The 17,917-nt window shown below is 44.5% G+C and overlaps 1 protein-coding gene across 10 annotated transcripts in view; it reads right to left on the bottom strand.

Moving 5' to 3' along the window:
- PRR5L (proline rich 5 like) overlaps positions 1-17,917 on the bottom strand; it is a 103,880-nt gene that overhangs the window by 13,217 nt on the left and 72,746 nt on the right. For all 10 annotated transcript variants that reach the window (XM_066997100.1, XM_066997093.1, XM_066997094.1 and 7 more), the window contains 4 exons: positions 9,413-9,470; positions 6,144-6,235; positions 2,597-2,737; positions 2,036-2,162 (listed from right to left, as the gene is read on the bottom strand). In XM_066997100.1, coding sequence (XP_066853201.1) covers positions 2,036-2,162; positions 2,597-2,737; positions 6,144-6,235; positions 9,413-9,470 — 418 coding nt within the window. The remainder of the gene's footprint in view (positions 1-2,035; positions 2,163-2,596; positions 2,738-6,143; positions 6,236-9,412; positions 9,471-17,917) is intronic.

Raw genomic sequence — 17,917 nt, forward strand, 5'->3', positions numbered from 1 at the left:
GGAACATAAACCAACTGAAGCAACTACATCGCGATGCTTCCGCCAGTGCAGTGGTAACAACAGAGCTCAGAGGTTAAAGTGGGCACAGTTCAACCTGTCTTTGGTATCTGGGATGGGTTTGGGGATACAACATTCTTCCCCATGCTCCATCTTGACTTCATAATTTGTTGCTTTGATTAGGGAGGCCGCCTTCTTCGATTCCCTTCTGTGAGCTTCTCTGCTCCCTTTCACAACTATTCCTGCCGCACTCCTCTCTCGATTTAAATCAAGTTTAACATACTGCAGCCTTGAAGGCTGAAGCCTCGTGTTTATTTGCAGCCATGACAAGATACCTTCTTCAGTCACATTTCCCAACACCTGTGCATCTCGAAGGCTGTGGTCCAGATGGCAGTTTGGATTCCACAGCATCCAAAGAGAACACAAGCACACCTGACGCCCAACTGCGTGTTTCACAAGAGCTGCTACAGAGCCACTGTATGGCAAGGAACCTACTGGGATCCTCATCATTACTGAGTGCCCAGTGGGAGAATAAACTGGTTCTGAGAAAGCACAAAGGTGACAGAAAGAGAGAAAGAGGAAGAGAAAGAAATTTGATGAGAAATGGCAGTTATTAAAAGAAATCACCACCACAGGAGCACTTTGAAAACGACAAGATTATCTGCAGAAACGTGCTGCTCTTTTGTCAGTGCTGTGTAACACAAACGCAAGTTTTTTCTTTCCTTCTGCTCAGCACAGGGTGGAGCAGGGGCAAAAGGCCACCCTGGAAATATACACAAATAAATCAGAGCTAAAATCAAAGCAAGCACAATGATTTTGAGGCACATAAACTTTACAAGGCCAGTTCATGTGAAATTTTGTTTCATGACACTAGTGCTTTGTTCAGCTGGCAGAAATCCAGGATGGCTAGGAACATCAGCACAAATCAGGCAGCTACACTTCACACTATCCCAGCAGCATGCAGGCATCCATAAACAGCCAAACAAATTTGCTCAGTGTTTATGGAGGTTTGTGGTCTAGATCTAGCCTCAGATCAGGTCTGCAGCTCAATACTGAAGAATCTAACCATGTTAACTTGTATAAAAGATATTGTATTTATTTGCCCAACAACTACAAGAGCTGACACAGATCATCCGAGTCCTGAAAAGTCTTTCTACCATAACACCATCCTTTACCCTGTGCTACTGAGGCACAGTACAAGACAGGCTGCATGTCTTCAGCTAACTTAGGGCTGTCATGAGTGTATCCAGGTAGAGGCTACAGCTTATAAAGTGCCGAAAAGTAGTAGGGGGACCGAAGTTTTCTTCACTTGCTCCATTTAAATCTTCACAGTTACCAAAACAGTATTGCCATAACTATTTCTTAGCTGGTCAATCTTTTCTTGCTCACCATAATTGTGAGCAGAGCTCCTGGATCAGGTCTAAAGTTTTCCACAGTAAGCACCCCCTTTCTGAAGTGCAGTGCCAGTTCTCTCTCCTAGCCCCATCTATCCACCATTTAAATACAGATTTTCTTTTTAAAGAGTCCTCAGATTGAAGAAAGACTCCATGAAAAAAAAAAATACAAGAGTAATCTCTCAGGATGAGTAAACAAGAATTTAGCTGGCTGTGAAGGGTGGTGGATGCAGCAGTGAGTGCAGGAGTTGAGGCAGTCAATGCAGGTTAGCGAGCAACAGCGAGCAGGCAGACAAGGAATGGGTGCAATTTCTCACCAGCAAGAGAGGGTGAGGGCAGCACATCAGGCATAGACCAGAGAGAGCAGCTTTCAAATCCCAACTGCCTTCAGAAAGAGGCGAGATTTTGCATGTGTGGGCAGTGGTGGGACCTTTATAGTTCACTCAGTGATGGAAAATAAAAACCACACCATTCAGAAACATATTAATCAGGACCTTCTTGGAAGTGCTTTAACCTTTGCTTTCTCTCTCATGTAGTCATGCACTGTCTCCTTTTCTAGCAGATGTGCACTGCCTCACATTAGCTGACATATGTACCCCAGTAAGAGTGTTTGAAAGAGCTTGTGTATAGTACACACATCTTACCAAGCAAGCAGGTGCCACCAGAGAAGCTGTGATCCTCACACAAACCCAAGTACGGTGACACCACCTGCTTGACCAGTTCTTCCAGCTGTAGGTAGCCCTCACTAGGGCCAGTGGGCTCATGGACACTCTGAAATTCAAACACGAAAAGCCAATGTTACCCTTACATGACTTTGAGTAAGACTCACCGGGTCATTACAAAGCTGACAAACCAAGAGAACTGGGGCACAAAGAGGCATTCAGAGAAGCTGGTAGATGGCGATGTGGAAATAAGAGTTGTGGGACTGTTCCTAGCTGGGGAGACAAGGTACCAAGGAAAATGCAAACACAAAAGAGCAGAACCTGTCCCTCTCAGAAATATCCTTACCCATTTCCAGGAAAGTTCAGGGCATTAACTACTCAAATTTAGCTCTCATTTCTACGTTTACGATTCCGAAATAAGCACACAATTTCCCATTCATTACACCCTCTGCCTTCCCCATTCTCCATTCCAAGATTTGTTTCAGCAAGGTGAGGACAAGAATCGCTAGTGGAGTCAGATGAAGAAATCAAGAGGCTCCTCACCTGCAGAATTAACAGCATCTGGACAATGGAAGCTGGGAGCTTTGACTGGACCAGAGGAAGAATTTCTTCCAACTTCACTTTTAGCAACACCAAGTCTCTGAAGCCAAGAAGAGCAATCTGACGGATAGTCAACTCCTGACCCTGAAAAACACAGTACGCAAAAACCCAAGAGTTAGTAAAGGGCCATGGGAGCACCACACCAATACATACATGCACACAGACAGAAAGGGCCTATCCTGCCCATCGCTGCTGTGGTGAAGCACCTCAGCTGCTCGGTGTGAGGACTTTTGGCACTCTTTGGTAGCTTCCCACTCAGTCTCTGTCCCACATAAATTCTGAAAGGGGTAACACCTCATCTGAGGTTTGGAGTTGGAACTCCAACCACTAGGTTTGGAGTGAAGCCAAACAGGGACTTGTATTTCAGCAAAATGCTGCATATTCATGAAACCCAACTGACAGCAGATCTGGTCACAAACATCTGAAGACAGATGCAGCTGGTACATTGGACAACTGGAGCTGAGAAACCACAAAAGATTTGGCAAAGAAAGGTTGGTACAGAATATTCCTTAACCAAGCCTACCTCTGGTCTGTATTGGATCCTCTTTCTGTTCAACATCTGCACTTTAGACCTTGTTGATAAGACAAAAATCCAGAATGCAGTCCACTGCAGATGTTAGGATTTAGGCTAGAACAAAGCTAATTGGACTGCTTGTACCAACAAAATTTAAAAAAAATAAAATAAAAAATGGACAGATAATGAAAGCAACAGATTTAATTTCCACCACAAGATGTTCTGTGGCCTTTAGCATCAACAACACAAGTGAGCAGGGTTAACAGATGAAGACGTTGTAGTTTTTCTTAGCGCACTTAGACATTGTTGGACTCCATTGGTCATTCTGGTGTTTGTCTTTCCTTCTGTAAGGCTTAACGTACATATGATTTCCTCTTGTCCCACTTAACACAGAAATTTTCCTCCCAGCCCTGCCCAGCACTTTCCAGCCTGAAGAGTTTTCCTAGTTCTCTCCAGCCTGTTAATCTGTGCCCTGCACTCCTTTTTGGAGCCATTTTATAGTCTCCATAACACAACTATCGAGGCAAATATTTAGCTGGAAGGAATTAACACCAGTTAATCATTAATTCATAATGGGTTTAATGTCATAATTAACAGCATCATCAATATGTAAATATGACCTAAAGCAAGTGGTCTGGCAGGCAGCTTGGCCACAGTAAAAGCACTTTGCTGTTTAAACCATCGCTGCATGTTTAAAATCATCAAGGTGTAGAAAGGACTGGTTCATCTCTCTGAACTGTATTTCAGCAGCTGCACACTTTATTTATATCAGGCAGTTTAGTCCCATTAAGTTCGTATCCCATTTCAAAATGCAAACATCTCGCTGTGCCAAACAAAACAAGACTTGCTATTCTTTTTCCACACCAGGTAGTTACATCAACAGCTGAAACTATATAAAAGTCAGTGACCTGTTTACATAGTTTCCCTCTGTACAGCAATTTAACCAACTTGGCTGCTTAAAGGTCATATTTCTGCAACAGCTCTGAGCCTCAGGTTTAAACTTAGCTGAGATAGGAAGTTACTTCTAGTTACTACCATTGGTAACAGACTCACAAGTTTGGCTGACTTACTTTCATTCTGAATGGAGAGTTGCTGGGATCACAGAAGACACAACAAAATGCTTACATTGGCATTGGCATTTACAACAAAGGAGTCACAGGTGATGGGGAACCAACAACGCAAAGGCTTCCTCAGCTACCAGAGTAGCTCATGGAGAACTGCAGCTTGGTGAAAGGGATTTGCTAGATGACCTCTTTTTAACATTTCCTGATGCACCAGATAAATAGGCACATACAGTTTCTTATTTGTAGGAAAAGGCCAACCTTGTTATCAGGGCACTGCTCTGGAATAAGAGCAATCATGATTCAGTTTCTCATGGCACCGGCAATTCCCTTTGTTGTAGCCTAAGGCAGCTTACTTTGAGTCAGATTCTTAGATGTATTTATTTAGGGTGTTTAAATCCATACATTTGTGTAGGACTTAGATGCTTGCAAAGCTTTAAATATGTGGTCTGTAACCTTTCAGTTCCTCATTTATAAAATAACAATACGTCCTTAACTTCACAGCTTCTATAAAATAGTTTGGACTCAGATTTTGTGACAACATAGATGCAGTAAGAAAGTTAAGATTTCAGAGAATCTCAGCATCCCATAGTCACGGTTTCATCACCACCACCACCAAGCTACTTCCAAAAGCTGCACCAACCGTGCAGTAGTTTTTGTTCAGATTCTCATTAGAGACATTTAATAGCACCGGAGGAGATTTTTCTGATAAGTGGAAGAATTAATAGCATCTGTAGACATTACGCACAGTTAGCTCAGCTGTTTCTACAGTGCACGGATAGCTGCAGTGCAGACAAACCCCTACATAAATAGATTAGGTCACTCTATGACTGAGAGTTAGTTGCAAAAGGAGAAAAAAATGGAGGATATTATAATTGTGCAGTCTGAGCTGCCAAACACCTACCTTTAAGCATCTGCAGCAAGGAAAGAATAAAAATAAACACAGTAAAAAGGTTAGTGTCTGTCTTTACAGAAGTCCTTTGCTCTTTTAGGAAATGCCAGCTTTAATAGGATTAGAGAAAAAGGGCAACCTCTGAGCTTTACATGCTGCCTTTCAAACAATACAAGGGGAAAATAATATTATAAACAAATAAAAAAAGACTCCAGAAAGCACATCTCATGGAACAGGCAGAAGTCAGGATGAGGCAGCTAGCATTTCTCAGAATGTCAGTCTACTCATGAAGTACGTTTTTGCTTCTCCTCTGATGGGACAGAAGATCAAAATAGACTGGGGAGGTATTCAGACTGCTTGTATGGAAACCCTGATCAAAACTACAGGAAAAACTGACACAGCTCAACAATTCCAATGGAATAATCAGCTGTAAAACATCCAGTGTAAATGGGTCTTACATAAAGTGTTCATTTGTCCTCTACCCAGAAGCTTACTTGCCCCTATATTAAAGATTTAAAAAAAAAAAAAAAAAAGAGGCTTTTCAAAAGGCACAACTTGGATATAAGCCCTCCAAAAGTAGTTTGGACAAGTCAGACACATTGGTTTCTGTTCTAGTATTCAGAGGAAGAAATCTGAATACAAGTTGTCAGTGTTGTCAGGTGCACGAAAAGAGCTCCAGAGATTTAAAAATGGAAGAACTTACAATTGCAAATGGTCCAGAGCTTCAGTCTAGACAAAGTACAGTCCAATAATTTCGGTATACAACCTTAGCTAAGAACAGAGAGTGAACAGACAAATGGGAATAAACTCAGCTCAGAAGGCCTGGCTGGTTTTAGCAGTCCTTCTCAGATAACCAATGTTGACTTGTGCAAACTCTGCTTCCTCCCAGATGTAGTTTAAAGGTTTTGAGGCCCGTATAGCCACCAGACAAACAGTACTGCTGAAACAGAAGTTTTGATGCGCTGTTAGGAGACACTGTAGTTATATTGCTTCACCTGAAGACTGAATTTTAATTGAGATTACCTGGACAGGGTAGAATATTGCCTGGAGTGTTGGAAGAGTCTCTGTAAAGTAGTGATCCCAAATTTCAGACAGGATATCAATGCGATCCTCACCTACACAAACAGAGATTGAGAGCAAGAAAGAGCTTTAGCAAAAGGGACACTACAATCAAGTTGAATTTTCCCACTACTCCATGTGTCCCCGGGTAAGAGATACAAACCCACCCTTCATGTTCCCAGTTTCTTCCCAGAAAGTGGACGTAACCCGGCAAAGCTTTGCCTTAACTGGCAGAGACACCAGGCTGCAACCATGGATTGCTCTGTCACTTACTGCAAAGAGGACAGCTCTGAGCAAAACATGAGACCAGCTCCAACAAAAGTGTGAAGAATGACTTCGGGAGGGGGCTTTACCTCCTCAGCAAAGGACTGGGTAGTCTCACTGTTCTAAATTACCAAATTAGCTAATTACTAAACTAGCAGGGGAGCACGGCTGCATGCTAAGAGCTGCGTATGAAAGCCAGCATTAGCTGTCCTGCAGCAACTGAGTCAGACCATTCATAAGAGCTGACCCCTCTCCACCATCTCAGCAGCCTCAAGCACAGACACAGAAGTCATGAACTCCTGCAGGCTGTTCACCCACAGCTCTGACAAGCCACAAAGCCACCGTGCTCCTCTCAGGGCTTCTCCTCTCAAACGTGGCGATTTGGAAGGCTCCCAAGTGAAATCCACTTGTGGTCACCCCTCATGTGAATCCGACTCCAACAAACATCCCCAAACATAAGTGGATATTTAAAATGAAGGCAGACTAAGTTATGCAACTCGTGACTCCCATAATAAGAATACAACTGTGGTCAAAAGCCTATTATTAACAAAAAATGCTTTACTGAACATAATAGTTTGAATAGACGTTTTAAATTATTCTCCTAGGCTTGACTTACAGAGCTCTATGTTTCTCAGCATTTAGGCCCAAAAAAACTCTGAGCTTTTTAGGGGATTTTTCCAACCCCAAAGGACAAAGTTTTGCAATGTTTTTTCAAGTTTTATATAAAACCCCCAGAAATTTCAGGTGCAAATACAGACCCACGTTTAACAACCTAAGTTTTCTGACAAAATCATTTTCCAGGATACCTTTCACAGAGCCTCAGATGGGGCTCACAAGTAGGCAGGACTCAAGGAGCAGCAAGGGAAGCAGCTGCTCAAGGCAGCTTTGGAGTCTCAGCCTCAAGCTTACATGAGGAACTGGAACACATAAAACTGCAACTCAAGGGAGCCTTATCGCTATACGCTGGTGTTTTCCCCATCTGGAGACTTCCACGTGGGCTTTCAGTGTGGTTGACAATGGGTCATGTTGTGTACAACACAGCCAGAGGGCAGAGGCAGCAGGACCAGGTTCTGCAGATGTTTCCTTTCAAGCAGAGACCTCACTGACTGCAGGAGGGCTGAGAGGGAAGCATCTCTCAGATACGACACCAGCTTCAAAACTGGAGCTCCAGGCACACAAGCACCTACCCAACACCCCCGTAACAGCTACCCACTGCCAGAAACTGCCAACCGTAAACGAAAAAGACAACAGGAAACAGATGAATTGAATTCTTAAACTTCTCCCTCTTCTGTCTCTTCCCCACGACTGTAATGCTTTGGTACGTGGAGCTAGAAATGAAATGGCACAGATTCCTTTTCCTTCTGAAGGGAAACAGAGAATGGTTTGTTTCTTCAAGAAATCATAATCCTACAGGCATTGAAAGAGATTCTGACAGACTGTATCAAGAAAAATTGTATTAAAATAAGAGGATGAGATTTGAAAAACAGACACAGTGAAACATTGCCATGCCCTGCAGCAGGAACACGATTCCATCATTGAGTACTGGGACGGGAGAAATTTTCCAGGAAGAGAGCACAAGCTGAGAGGCACGTACAAGTTCTTGTTGCTGAGACCGCAAGACCTGGAACAAGCCTACGTGCTGTGAAAGAAAGGTGACAAGAGTCATCTCCTGCAGAGATGCCAGCTTGCACAGGTAAAGTGGCTCCAGTGTCACTTCAAACTGGGGGAAAAAACGAGGCATAGGAAGGGGGTTTTGCTGTCTGCCTGGGAAATCTTATCCTACCCAATCTACCTGAGCAGCTGCAAACTACTTCTGGGCTGCTCTCAGCTTATTGCAGGCTGGACCTCAATGTTCTCCATGCTAAAGCAGAAATTGGAATAATTATATATGAATACACATAAAACAAAACCTATGATATGCTGCATGGTGTCTTTTCCGAGGAGCTGGCAGCAGCAGGACAAGCACCCATGTTCATGAAAATGTACAAATCTGCCTTTCTTCCCTTCATTACAGAGTCTGTGCCAAGAAGCACACACTAAGCAGGAGGCTGGCAACCGCACAGCTCCATCAAGGTCCAGTCCCACAGTGTGCTGGCCAAATGGAGAACTCACTCGATGAAGAACAGGGTGGAGGAATCCAGCACCAATAATGACACGAGATTATAAGCGTCTATTGGCATTTAATGACCCAGATACGGCAGGTTGACAATTAGCAAGGGATCTTCCCTACAGGCTACAAAACTGGGTCAAATCAGACGGCAGCCTGGTTTTGAATAAAGCCGTGCTCTGAGCAGCACTCTGTGCTTGAGCAAGCCATTCATAACATGACTAACTCCCCCCACAGCCACCCCCGAGAGTCGCTGCTCCAAGCTGGCCTTGGTCCACAGGCTCTGTGGTAGCAAGCGTCTGTGCCCCAGTGGTTTGAACAGAACTTCATCTCTGGTTGGCTTCTTTACTGAAGGATTTCATTCCCATCCAAGTGACCGTTTTTTTCTTTACATTTACACAAGGCCTGTTGGTTCAGCTCTCAAAAGCATAATGACACAGTATTGCCGTAACCAAAATCATGCTTCCAAGAGTGCAAACAGCCGGACTGCAGAGCTGCGAATCACGATGAGAAATAACAGGCAGAAGGCTCTCAGCACAGTTTTGCAACAGGATACATGTCCAGCCTAGAACTGCTTTGAGCTCAGGTTCAGATGCCACTCAGGACCCACACTCCTGCTCTTGTGGTGAAGCCATGGCTGATGTGGCTTCAGCCACATGGTTATTCTAACAGCCCACCACCCATAAGCAGCACAGACTGCAGTGCAACCTGGCCCCCAAGAGGTTGTGTGACCCTCTCAGGCAGTACCAGAAAGGGCTGCAGGCATTTCAGCCATGCAAATCATCTCTGGCCAAACATCAAAGCGTGACTCAAAAGGGTGTTCCAAGAGCCCACTCCAAAATGGGTTTCTTTCTATACTTGCCTTCACACAGCTTAACCTTCTCCTCTATAAACAGCAAGCCTTTCGCAAGGAGCTGGTTCTGCCAAGAGAGAAGAGAGAGACATGCATTTGCCTTTTCCAAGATTTAAAATAAACATGGAGGAATATGTGTTTTCTTCAGATGTTATCACTTTACATGCAGTTATCCAACGATTAGTCATGCCACGGTTCTTGCTCCCAGCACCGCCACCAGACCTGGTCTCACTGTGTGTTTTGCACACTGTTTGCCAAAAGTGGGAGGAAAGACCCTGTCCTGGGTCATGGAGAGGGAGTGAAAAAAATAAAATGGTTCTTAACCTAAGAGTGCAGCCACATTAGCTACATCTCAGCCATACGACAGAGGTGATCAAAAGGCCAAATGCTACCATAAAGTCCCACTTTCTTCTTCCTTTCCACTAGCTCACTGCTTGCCCGCACAGTAAGCCAATTCAGCTCCCATATCTTTCTGTCTTTCCCTACTTATTCCCTTTCTGAGGCTTTTTTCTTTTTTCTTTTTTTTTTCCTTTTTCTTTTTTTTTCCTATATTGAGCAGTTGCATCATCTCAGGGTGCAGTGTCAAGCTGCAGAAGAAAGAGGCAGGAGCTACAGTCTTTCTAAATAGTCTTAACTATCATGGATCAGACAGAACAAGATATTAATTAATTAATATCTGTAATTCTAAATGTCCAATAGGCATTCAGGTCCCATTTCCCCAAACATAAAATTGGTGCAAAAAAAAAACCGATACCCACCTTTTTGTTCTCCCAAAAGCATGAGGAAAATCAGTTATTCTGAAATGCTTTGAGAATCCTAGAGAAAGGAGCTGCAGAAGGGTAACATGCTATTACTGCATCCCAGAAGGTTCAGTCCCACCACAGAGATCATACTGATAGAAAATAAAGCCTTTGAAAGGATTCAATATCAGGGTAACACACAATATTCAGAGGTCTCTTGCTCCCTCATGTTCATCCTCCGGCTTTTATTCTTAATGGCTAACCTGGTCAAAGTTGCACCTCTCAACCCCCTTATCAGCCTAGAAGCAAGGCACATCTGTTTTCAATCCCCATGGACGTTGCCTTTACAATATTCTGCCATAGTGCTGCAGCCTCCTGACAGCTGCAATATCACAAACCTGCCCTTGTGCTGCTGCTCTGGGCGTTAGAGCTGCTTCCCATTGCAACCACGTACCAGCCTGGTTCAGTCATGATATACGCAAGCAGGTCGCAGCACCAGTCAGCCCAAGCAGAGAGCAGCACGCCTCTGCATCCTCCCTACAACAAGAAACTACACGAAACTGGGATACTGCTGAAGGGGGAAAAAATAATTAAAAAAAAGAAACATTGCTCTGTGATATTCTCTGCTTGTGCTTCCAGAACAAGCAAAAAACTTTCCACTTACAAGTCCTACTTGTTAGCATCAGGTATCATTGAAATGTGTAGAAAAGGAAGGGCTCTTCTTTAAGTAATTTGTCTAATCAAAAGTCTTTTGCAAGTAGATTGAGGCTAATGGACTGAAGAGACACCCCCATACATCCTACCAGTAAGGAAACATCTCCAGATGCACTGTGTTGGTTGGGAATCCCCTTATGTGAATCCAGAGTTGAGACACGACACAGGGAGGAATGACCACCCATTCTACCAGTGGTAAACTCTGTTAGTAGCAGTGATGGTTAAATACCATACAGTGCATCCAAGAGGGAAGCAGTTAATGGTCGTGCTTGTTTTAAGCTAATTTAGCCCTGCTAGCAGGAGTCCTCTTTTTTTTGGAATTCGAAACCAAAAATATTTAGAACATTCTTATTCCCAAAGTAACGTAGAATTTAGGTTTCTTTTAAATTAGTTACACAACAAAACCAGAGCACTTTAGGGTCATCACACAGGATGAAGCTGTATTTGAATTGCCCATCCAAGTCACAAGACTTTGACCTTCCCTAATGCTGGCACAAGTGCAAAAGCAATCCTATCCGTGCAGTACAGTCAAACTACTAAAAATTTCCATAGTCTCCTATCCACCAACACCAGTGATTCCAGCACAGGAATCAAAGCTGACCTGAGCAGTCCTGTCTGGCACGGGAACACGCTAAAATTGCCATTCTGCACACAGGCGACTACATGGAGACAGGAGCCCAAAGGACTTTTGCATCCAACCTTCTGAACCTGCTCACAAATAGCGTACAAATGACTCTCATTAACCGCGGTTAAAATTCAGTGGCTGCCAACACAGCACTCTGGTAGTGCTACAGACAGCAAAGCAGCTGCTTCCAAGTCTCAGACCATGCGTGGCTTCCAGTTGAGGAGGGCAGGCTCTGGTCTCTGGTGCCACGTCTGGTCTCTGGTGCCACGTCCACGCAGAGGTGCCCACCTGCCCAGTGGAAACTTCTGAAAATAAATAAATAAAAGCCTACTTTTCTGGACTTTCGATATCCGCAGATTGAAACTCTTTTTGTTTTTTTTTCCCTGCAGATGCCTATTTTCTGATTTAGCCATCATCACCGAGGTGACAACGGGCTGCCAAAGGAAACTGCGGGGAGCAAGGGGAACTTGTCGGTGAGAAACGTTTCATCTGGGCAGTGGCTGGGAACCTTGACTAAGGCTCACTCTTGGGCTGGGGTGAGCGTTAGGGTTGAGAGAAATGGAAAGCCCGAGTTCCCACCAGAGCGGGGAGCAAGGGGCTGGCAAAGGATAGGGCAAGCTGCAGAGAGAAGGCGGCTGGGAAAAGCTTGCCTCCTGGGCGGTGACACCAGCAGCAGGGGGATAAAGATGTTCACGCAGTGAAAACAATTGCAGCACTTCCAAACGTTGCACCAGCTAAAGGAAGGTAACTATTTTGCAAATTTTCTCTAGCAGAAATAAGGGCTTTGGAGAGAGAGGCGAAAATTGTCGGGCTCTCCATTCAAATTTTAGATTGCTTTGGCAGAAATAATTGACTACGTGTCAACTACTTGTGTCGGGCTCTGGACACACACACACAAAATGGCCTTAGAAGACTTTCCAGGAAAAAAAGAAAAAATGTGAAAAAGGAGGGAGGAAGAAATCTGGAATGAAAAAAATTATGGGGAAAAAAGAAAAAATGAGAGCCACTTACACTGTAAACGTTTTTCTGCCTGAACGATAAGGTAATGCTTGGAGTGATATTGCATTTTAATTCTTCCAAATGCTTTCTGTTTATTAATAAAATATTTCAAGCCTTTATTTTCCAACCTATAGCTCTAGGTAATTACAGATCTTATATACTGCAGGGAAAATTTACAGTTAGTCTTTAATAATGTGGCATTTTAAACTATTACATGATAAAACAGTATATATAAATATATATGAGGATGTCACGCTTATTTTCCTGTGTGCGTCTCGAGAAATATGAATGCCTTCTCTATTTGCACTAGAACATTAGGTTTCAATTTACATACTCTTTCTGAGCACTGTAGACACAATTTTCCAGCTACTTTGGTCATAAGTTTGTGTTACTGATGCTTTCTACTTTCAGAGTCATTTTTGTGTATCTGCTGGCAGAGCTGTAAAACATCTGTATACCTTCAGGGGCAGCACGGTTTTATCAATTAAAAAAAAGATATATTAATCATTATCCCAATGCAAAAAATTTATAGTGGTTTTAATAAAATCTCTCTCATTTTTTCCATGTGCTAAATGGGTTGCATAATCTCATTCTTAGGGTTTCTAAGAAAAAGTTGAGTTCCACAGCATACAGTTACTGCAGATGTTTCAATCATCCTCTCACATTTTCCCTTTTCCTATGGAAGAGGGAAACTTTAAAAAAAAAAAATCAACTACAAAAAAAATCATTTCCCTTCTCCCCATCTGAAAATTTTCTGGAAATGTTATTTCTTTGTCTTTTCTACTGAAGTCACAGGCTTAATAATGGATTCAGTCCAAATACTACCCCCTTGAATCAAGCAAGACAGGTTTTTTCAAGAAGAAATCCTACACGGTTTGCTGACTAATCAATACAATTCAATAAATGCAGCCACAGTGGAGGCCTGCACCAGACTTTGTCTAGGTACGTGTCTCATTACTGCTTTATCCCCAGTTGCCAGAGGCAATATAGGGGCACAGAGCTCAGAGGAAAAATAAATGTTACATTGACAAGCAGGACCAGGTTAAGAGGTGCACCATGCAAGCTTGAAGGATGCATTTATCTGAAAAAGTTCAGCTGCCACCTCCCGTCTCTACGCAATTACGGGCTAACTAAGCAGTTATTCCCTCCCTTCCCAAATCAGCTTTCCCTGGCTCCCCACCACGAAGCCCCGGCCCTGCTGTGTGCTCTTTCTGGGTGCCGCAGACCCGCCGCTGCTCTTGCTGCAGCGCCTGCCCTGCAAAGCAAAGCCCCGAGCTGACCCCCGCAAGGAAGCGCAGCTGCTGATGCATTTGGAGAGAGGCGTTCTGCAGCCGGTAAAAGTGAACTGGTGAAATCGTACAGGTTGAAAGCCGCCTGTTTTCACGAAGTGCAGAAAACCACAATAGCTGTTTCAGGTCCACCGCTCGTAAATGTGGCTAAAACAAAGCCTTTTTGCAGAGCCAGCAGGATCTGTTCTGGGCAGCGGTCCTGCCGCTAGTGTGCCTTGCTCTGCTGCGGGCGGCGTACTCGAGCAGAAGGTGGTCAACAGCAGCCGAGTAGGTTTCGACAAGAGCTCCACAGAAAACATCAAGGAAGCTTAACCTGTCACAGGAGATGTCACGTCTTGTCTGAGCACCGTGACTAGCAGCCTTAGCGAGGCAAAACAGAGTTCTCCCAAATCAACAAAATATTACTATCCCCCAATAAGCCACCATGCCTGGGGGGAGAAAGGTTTACTTGGACGCCCGTTTAATTACAGACAAATTTTATTTTCCTTTCAGCTCTCCAAGCTGAAGATGGCCAGTATGACTTTTAAAAGCCACATTAATATTAACACATTAATACTAATTCATTAATCAGAAACAAAAGCTTAGAACACAAGTACGCTGGTCCAGAGCAAACTCAAAATAATTGACCTAATTTTGCTGGTTGGAAAAAAAAAAAAAAAAAAAGGTTTATAATCTAAACATTTCACCATTTCTGAAATGCAAACTCCTGCTTTGAACCAACTGGGGCTATGTAATCTACCATTAAACTACACTTCTAGAGGCTCTACAGGCACACTGCCACTCTTTCTTGGATGCTCTGGCATTAATTTGAGAAAAAAGCATAATCCAAACATATTTGCCTGGTATTTTCTAACCAGTTATTGCCAGTAGCACACAAGCACATACCTAGTTTTTTTACAGTGTTTAAGAAAAGCAAACCTCTGTGAGCCGCAGAATTTCATACCTGAAGCATGCCCCCATTTGTTCTTTCTAAAAAGAGGTGAAGATGATGATAGAAACAGGGAGGTCATTTTGATCCTACATAGAGAATAAATTGTAAGAGAAAAATGATATAGTGTCCTAAAAAAGACTCTAGAGATAGCCGTGCTCAAAATACAGATTGAAAGAGAAACCCCACGTAAAAAGAGAAAGTGAAGCAGAGGGAGTAAGAAGGAGAGCAGACCAGGCAGACGAGTGGGCAGCACTGCTGCAACCTAGACCACAACGTCTCCGCTCTGGCAGTGGCTACAGGAAAATCCCATGCCCGTGCCCACGCAGCTGGGGCGCCGCAAGCATGGCTCTGCACAGAGCCCCGCTGTGGGACAGCCCTGTGTGCAGCCCCGCAGGAAGTTTCGTACGAAACACCCAATGAATCATGCACGTCCACGGAGCAGAGGTGCACGAAGCCTGAAGGCAGGTGCATCTCCTGCCAGTGCCACCCAGGATCAGGTCTTCTGCTGGGCTCACCGTAAGGGGACAAGCTGCTAAGAAAGCTGGACAGTCGCTACGGAGCCTCTGGAGCTGCTCCATGCGAGTTCCGTCCTCGAAAGCGCCAGGCAAAGCAGAAGCAATTAGCAGACGTGCCTGAACAGGGGTTCCCAGCCAGCGAGCAGAGAGAGACAATAGCAAAGAGCAGCCTGACCCAACAGCCCCTGGCAGGCGCACGGCTGAGCTCCGCAAACCGCGCCAGGCTGAAGGTCCCTCCTTCCCTCGCGCAGGGGCTCCAGCCGCCGGCGCTCGCCGGACAAACACCGAGCAGCCACAGTCACTTCAACACCCGCACAACTTCCCTCACCTTACCGTGAAACGGGCAGAAATAGGAGCCTGGCGCCAGGAAGAGAAATGTCACGCATGCCAGCTTTCTGTTTGACTGGGCGAGAAAGAGGGACTCACGATGTTTGCTGCTGCTAGCACGACTTTAAAAAGCAGGCTTTCAAGGGAGAAAAAGCATCAAGAGACATTGGCTGGGCTAGAGTCCTGGGAAGGGATGCAGCAGGGGGTTAAGAAGGGGCCACCTAGCACAGGAGCCAGAGGAGCTCCTTGCTGACTGCCCGGGAAGCCCTGCCAGCCGCACTTCTAATGGCGCTAAGGCAGGGGATAGAAAATCGATTTTGGCTCGGGTCAGGGCTTGTGCCGTGGCTGTTGCCACTTGCTTTTGCAGTTATCCGCTCTGGTCTTGTTATTCTGACTTTGACACCCCAGTGACATGAGTCTTGTACACTGTGGTTAATATGGTTTTGCATGTAAACAGAAAGCCAGGCCTAACTCTGAGTCAAGACTTCTTGCCTCCTGGGGCCCTCCACTGCAACAGGCTGGAAATTATGTAATAGCTTCACTTCTGTTTCTGAGATGCCAAAGCTCTCATTGAAGCAAATGAGCAAACACATCCAACTTGCCTCCTTCAGCTGCCCGCTCTGGCAATGGATTGTCAGGCTCCTGGCCCACACGTGCAGCCCCTGGCAGGGATGGGGTCCCTCTGCTTCGGGGGGAGACAGCTTGGAGTTAACGTGCACAAACCAGGCAGTTCTGCTAAAGCAGTTAGCTGTGAAATGGCTAACATTTCCATTTTCCTCTGCGAGTTTCAAGATTAACAAGCCCCAGAGAGTGAAAAGAAACAGTTGATCCTCTCCAAAGGTGCCGGTTCAGGCTGTGTGCAGAATCAGGAAGATAACGCATCAATTTACCAATGCTCGCAAATTTTGTATGTCAGAAATCTTCTTCACAGCCACGAGGGTCAGACAGGAAGAAAACGAAGGGAGCCTACCTGAAAAATCTTACAGCTGCCCCAGAGAAGCCCCAGTCCCCGGTACACCACGTTCCTCCAAATCCCAGCCACTTACCACGGGACTCCTCCCTGCTGCGGCTCAGCTTACTGACCCGCCAGCCAGCTAAGCCAGCCGCGGGAGCAGATGGTGCCCCGCTGCGTTACTGAGCAGGGCAGAGAGAGGAGAGGGTGCGAAGTGCCCCTTGGCAGCAGCAGGAAACCATTGCATCAGGACACGGGCGAATGCAGTACTGGAAAGCCTGGAGCGTGGGAGCACTGTGTTAAGGCAGATCTGCAACAAATACCGAGTGTGCTGAGCCCCAGCTATCTGGCATTTACACTCAGACTCTGATCCAAGGATATGGCTTGTATATCTAACAGGGTTGCTAAAGCAGCAGATTTATAAACACAAATCTCCTTGAGAAGGAAACATCTGAGTTTCCACCAGAACCCTTGTAGGAATTACATTTCTCTTTCAAATACAAACCAGACTCTGGTACGATGAAGGTTTGGTCACAGAGAACGACTTCTTAAACCCCAGCAGATTCCTAAACATTCCTTTAGCAACTTCAGGAGCTAAAAATTGGTAATTTCCACGGGCACTGGAGAAAATGGCTTGTGAGCAATCAGTTCAAATTGATCCCCAAAGCAGTTTGTCTCACTAAAAAAAAACCTTTGCTCCATTTCAGTCTTAAATATCAATGGTTAGGAAAAGAAAAAAAAAAAAAAAAGTGTTCATATGGGTATAAAATATACCTTATGTAAGAGCCAGGACTCTAAAACAATGGAAAATGCGTTGTACAAAAATGAGCTTAGTGGCTTCCATTACAAGTGCTGTGGCATAAGAAATGGAAAATATTTAAGTCGTTTTGTTGTATCCAAATATTACATGATCCAATTAGATGTTCGAATTGCTGCTAGAATATTTAAAACTGCCTGGTTACACATGAGAGCAGATCTTTCAGGGTTCATTTCAACCTAAGAGAAGAGTAAATTTGGATCTCAGGACAGTTTCTCGACAGGCTTTAAGAGATGTAGGAGGAAGTTCCTGCCAAAAGATGCACTTCACTCCTCTCCCCACCCTGGTCACCTGCTCCCATCACCTCCCTCATGTCAGAAGGAGCCAAAATGAGGTAGCTGACCCAACAGAAAAAAAATATATATTTCCTTTTTTTCCCCCTTTTCCTTCGTTTTCAGCCAAATAAACAGGCTGATTCAACTCTGCTCATTTGGTGGAGCAATATATCTTTAAATCAGCTGGCATCAACAGTGAAACAGAATCCACAGACAAATGAAATGGTTTTGTCAGCTCTTCTTTAGCACATGAATAGTCTTTCTTCATTCCACAGCCCTAGGATTTTTAGTAAAGACATTCAGGAGGGAATGGTAACTTTTACCACTGGC

The sequence above is a fragment of the Anser cygnoides genome, chromosome 5 (assembly GCF_040182565.1).
Source record: "Anser cygnoides isolate HZ-2024a breed goose chromosome 5, Taihu_goose_T2T_genome, whole genome shotgun sequence".
Lineage (NCBI taxonomy): Eukaryota > Metazoa > Chordata > Aves > Anseriformes > Anatidae > Anser > Anser cygnoides.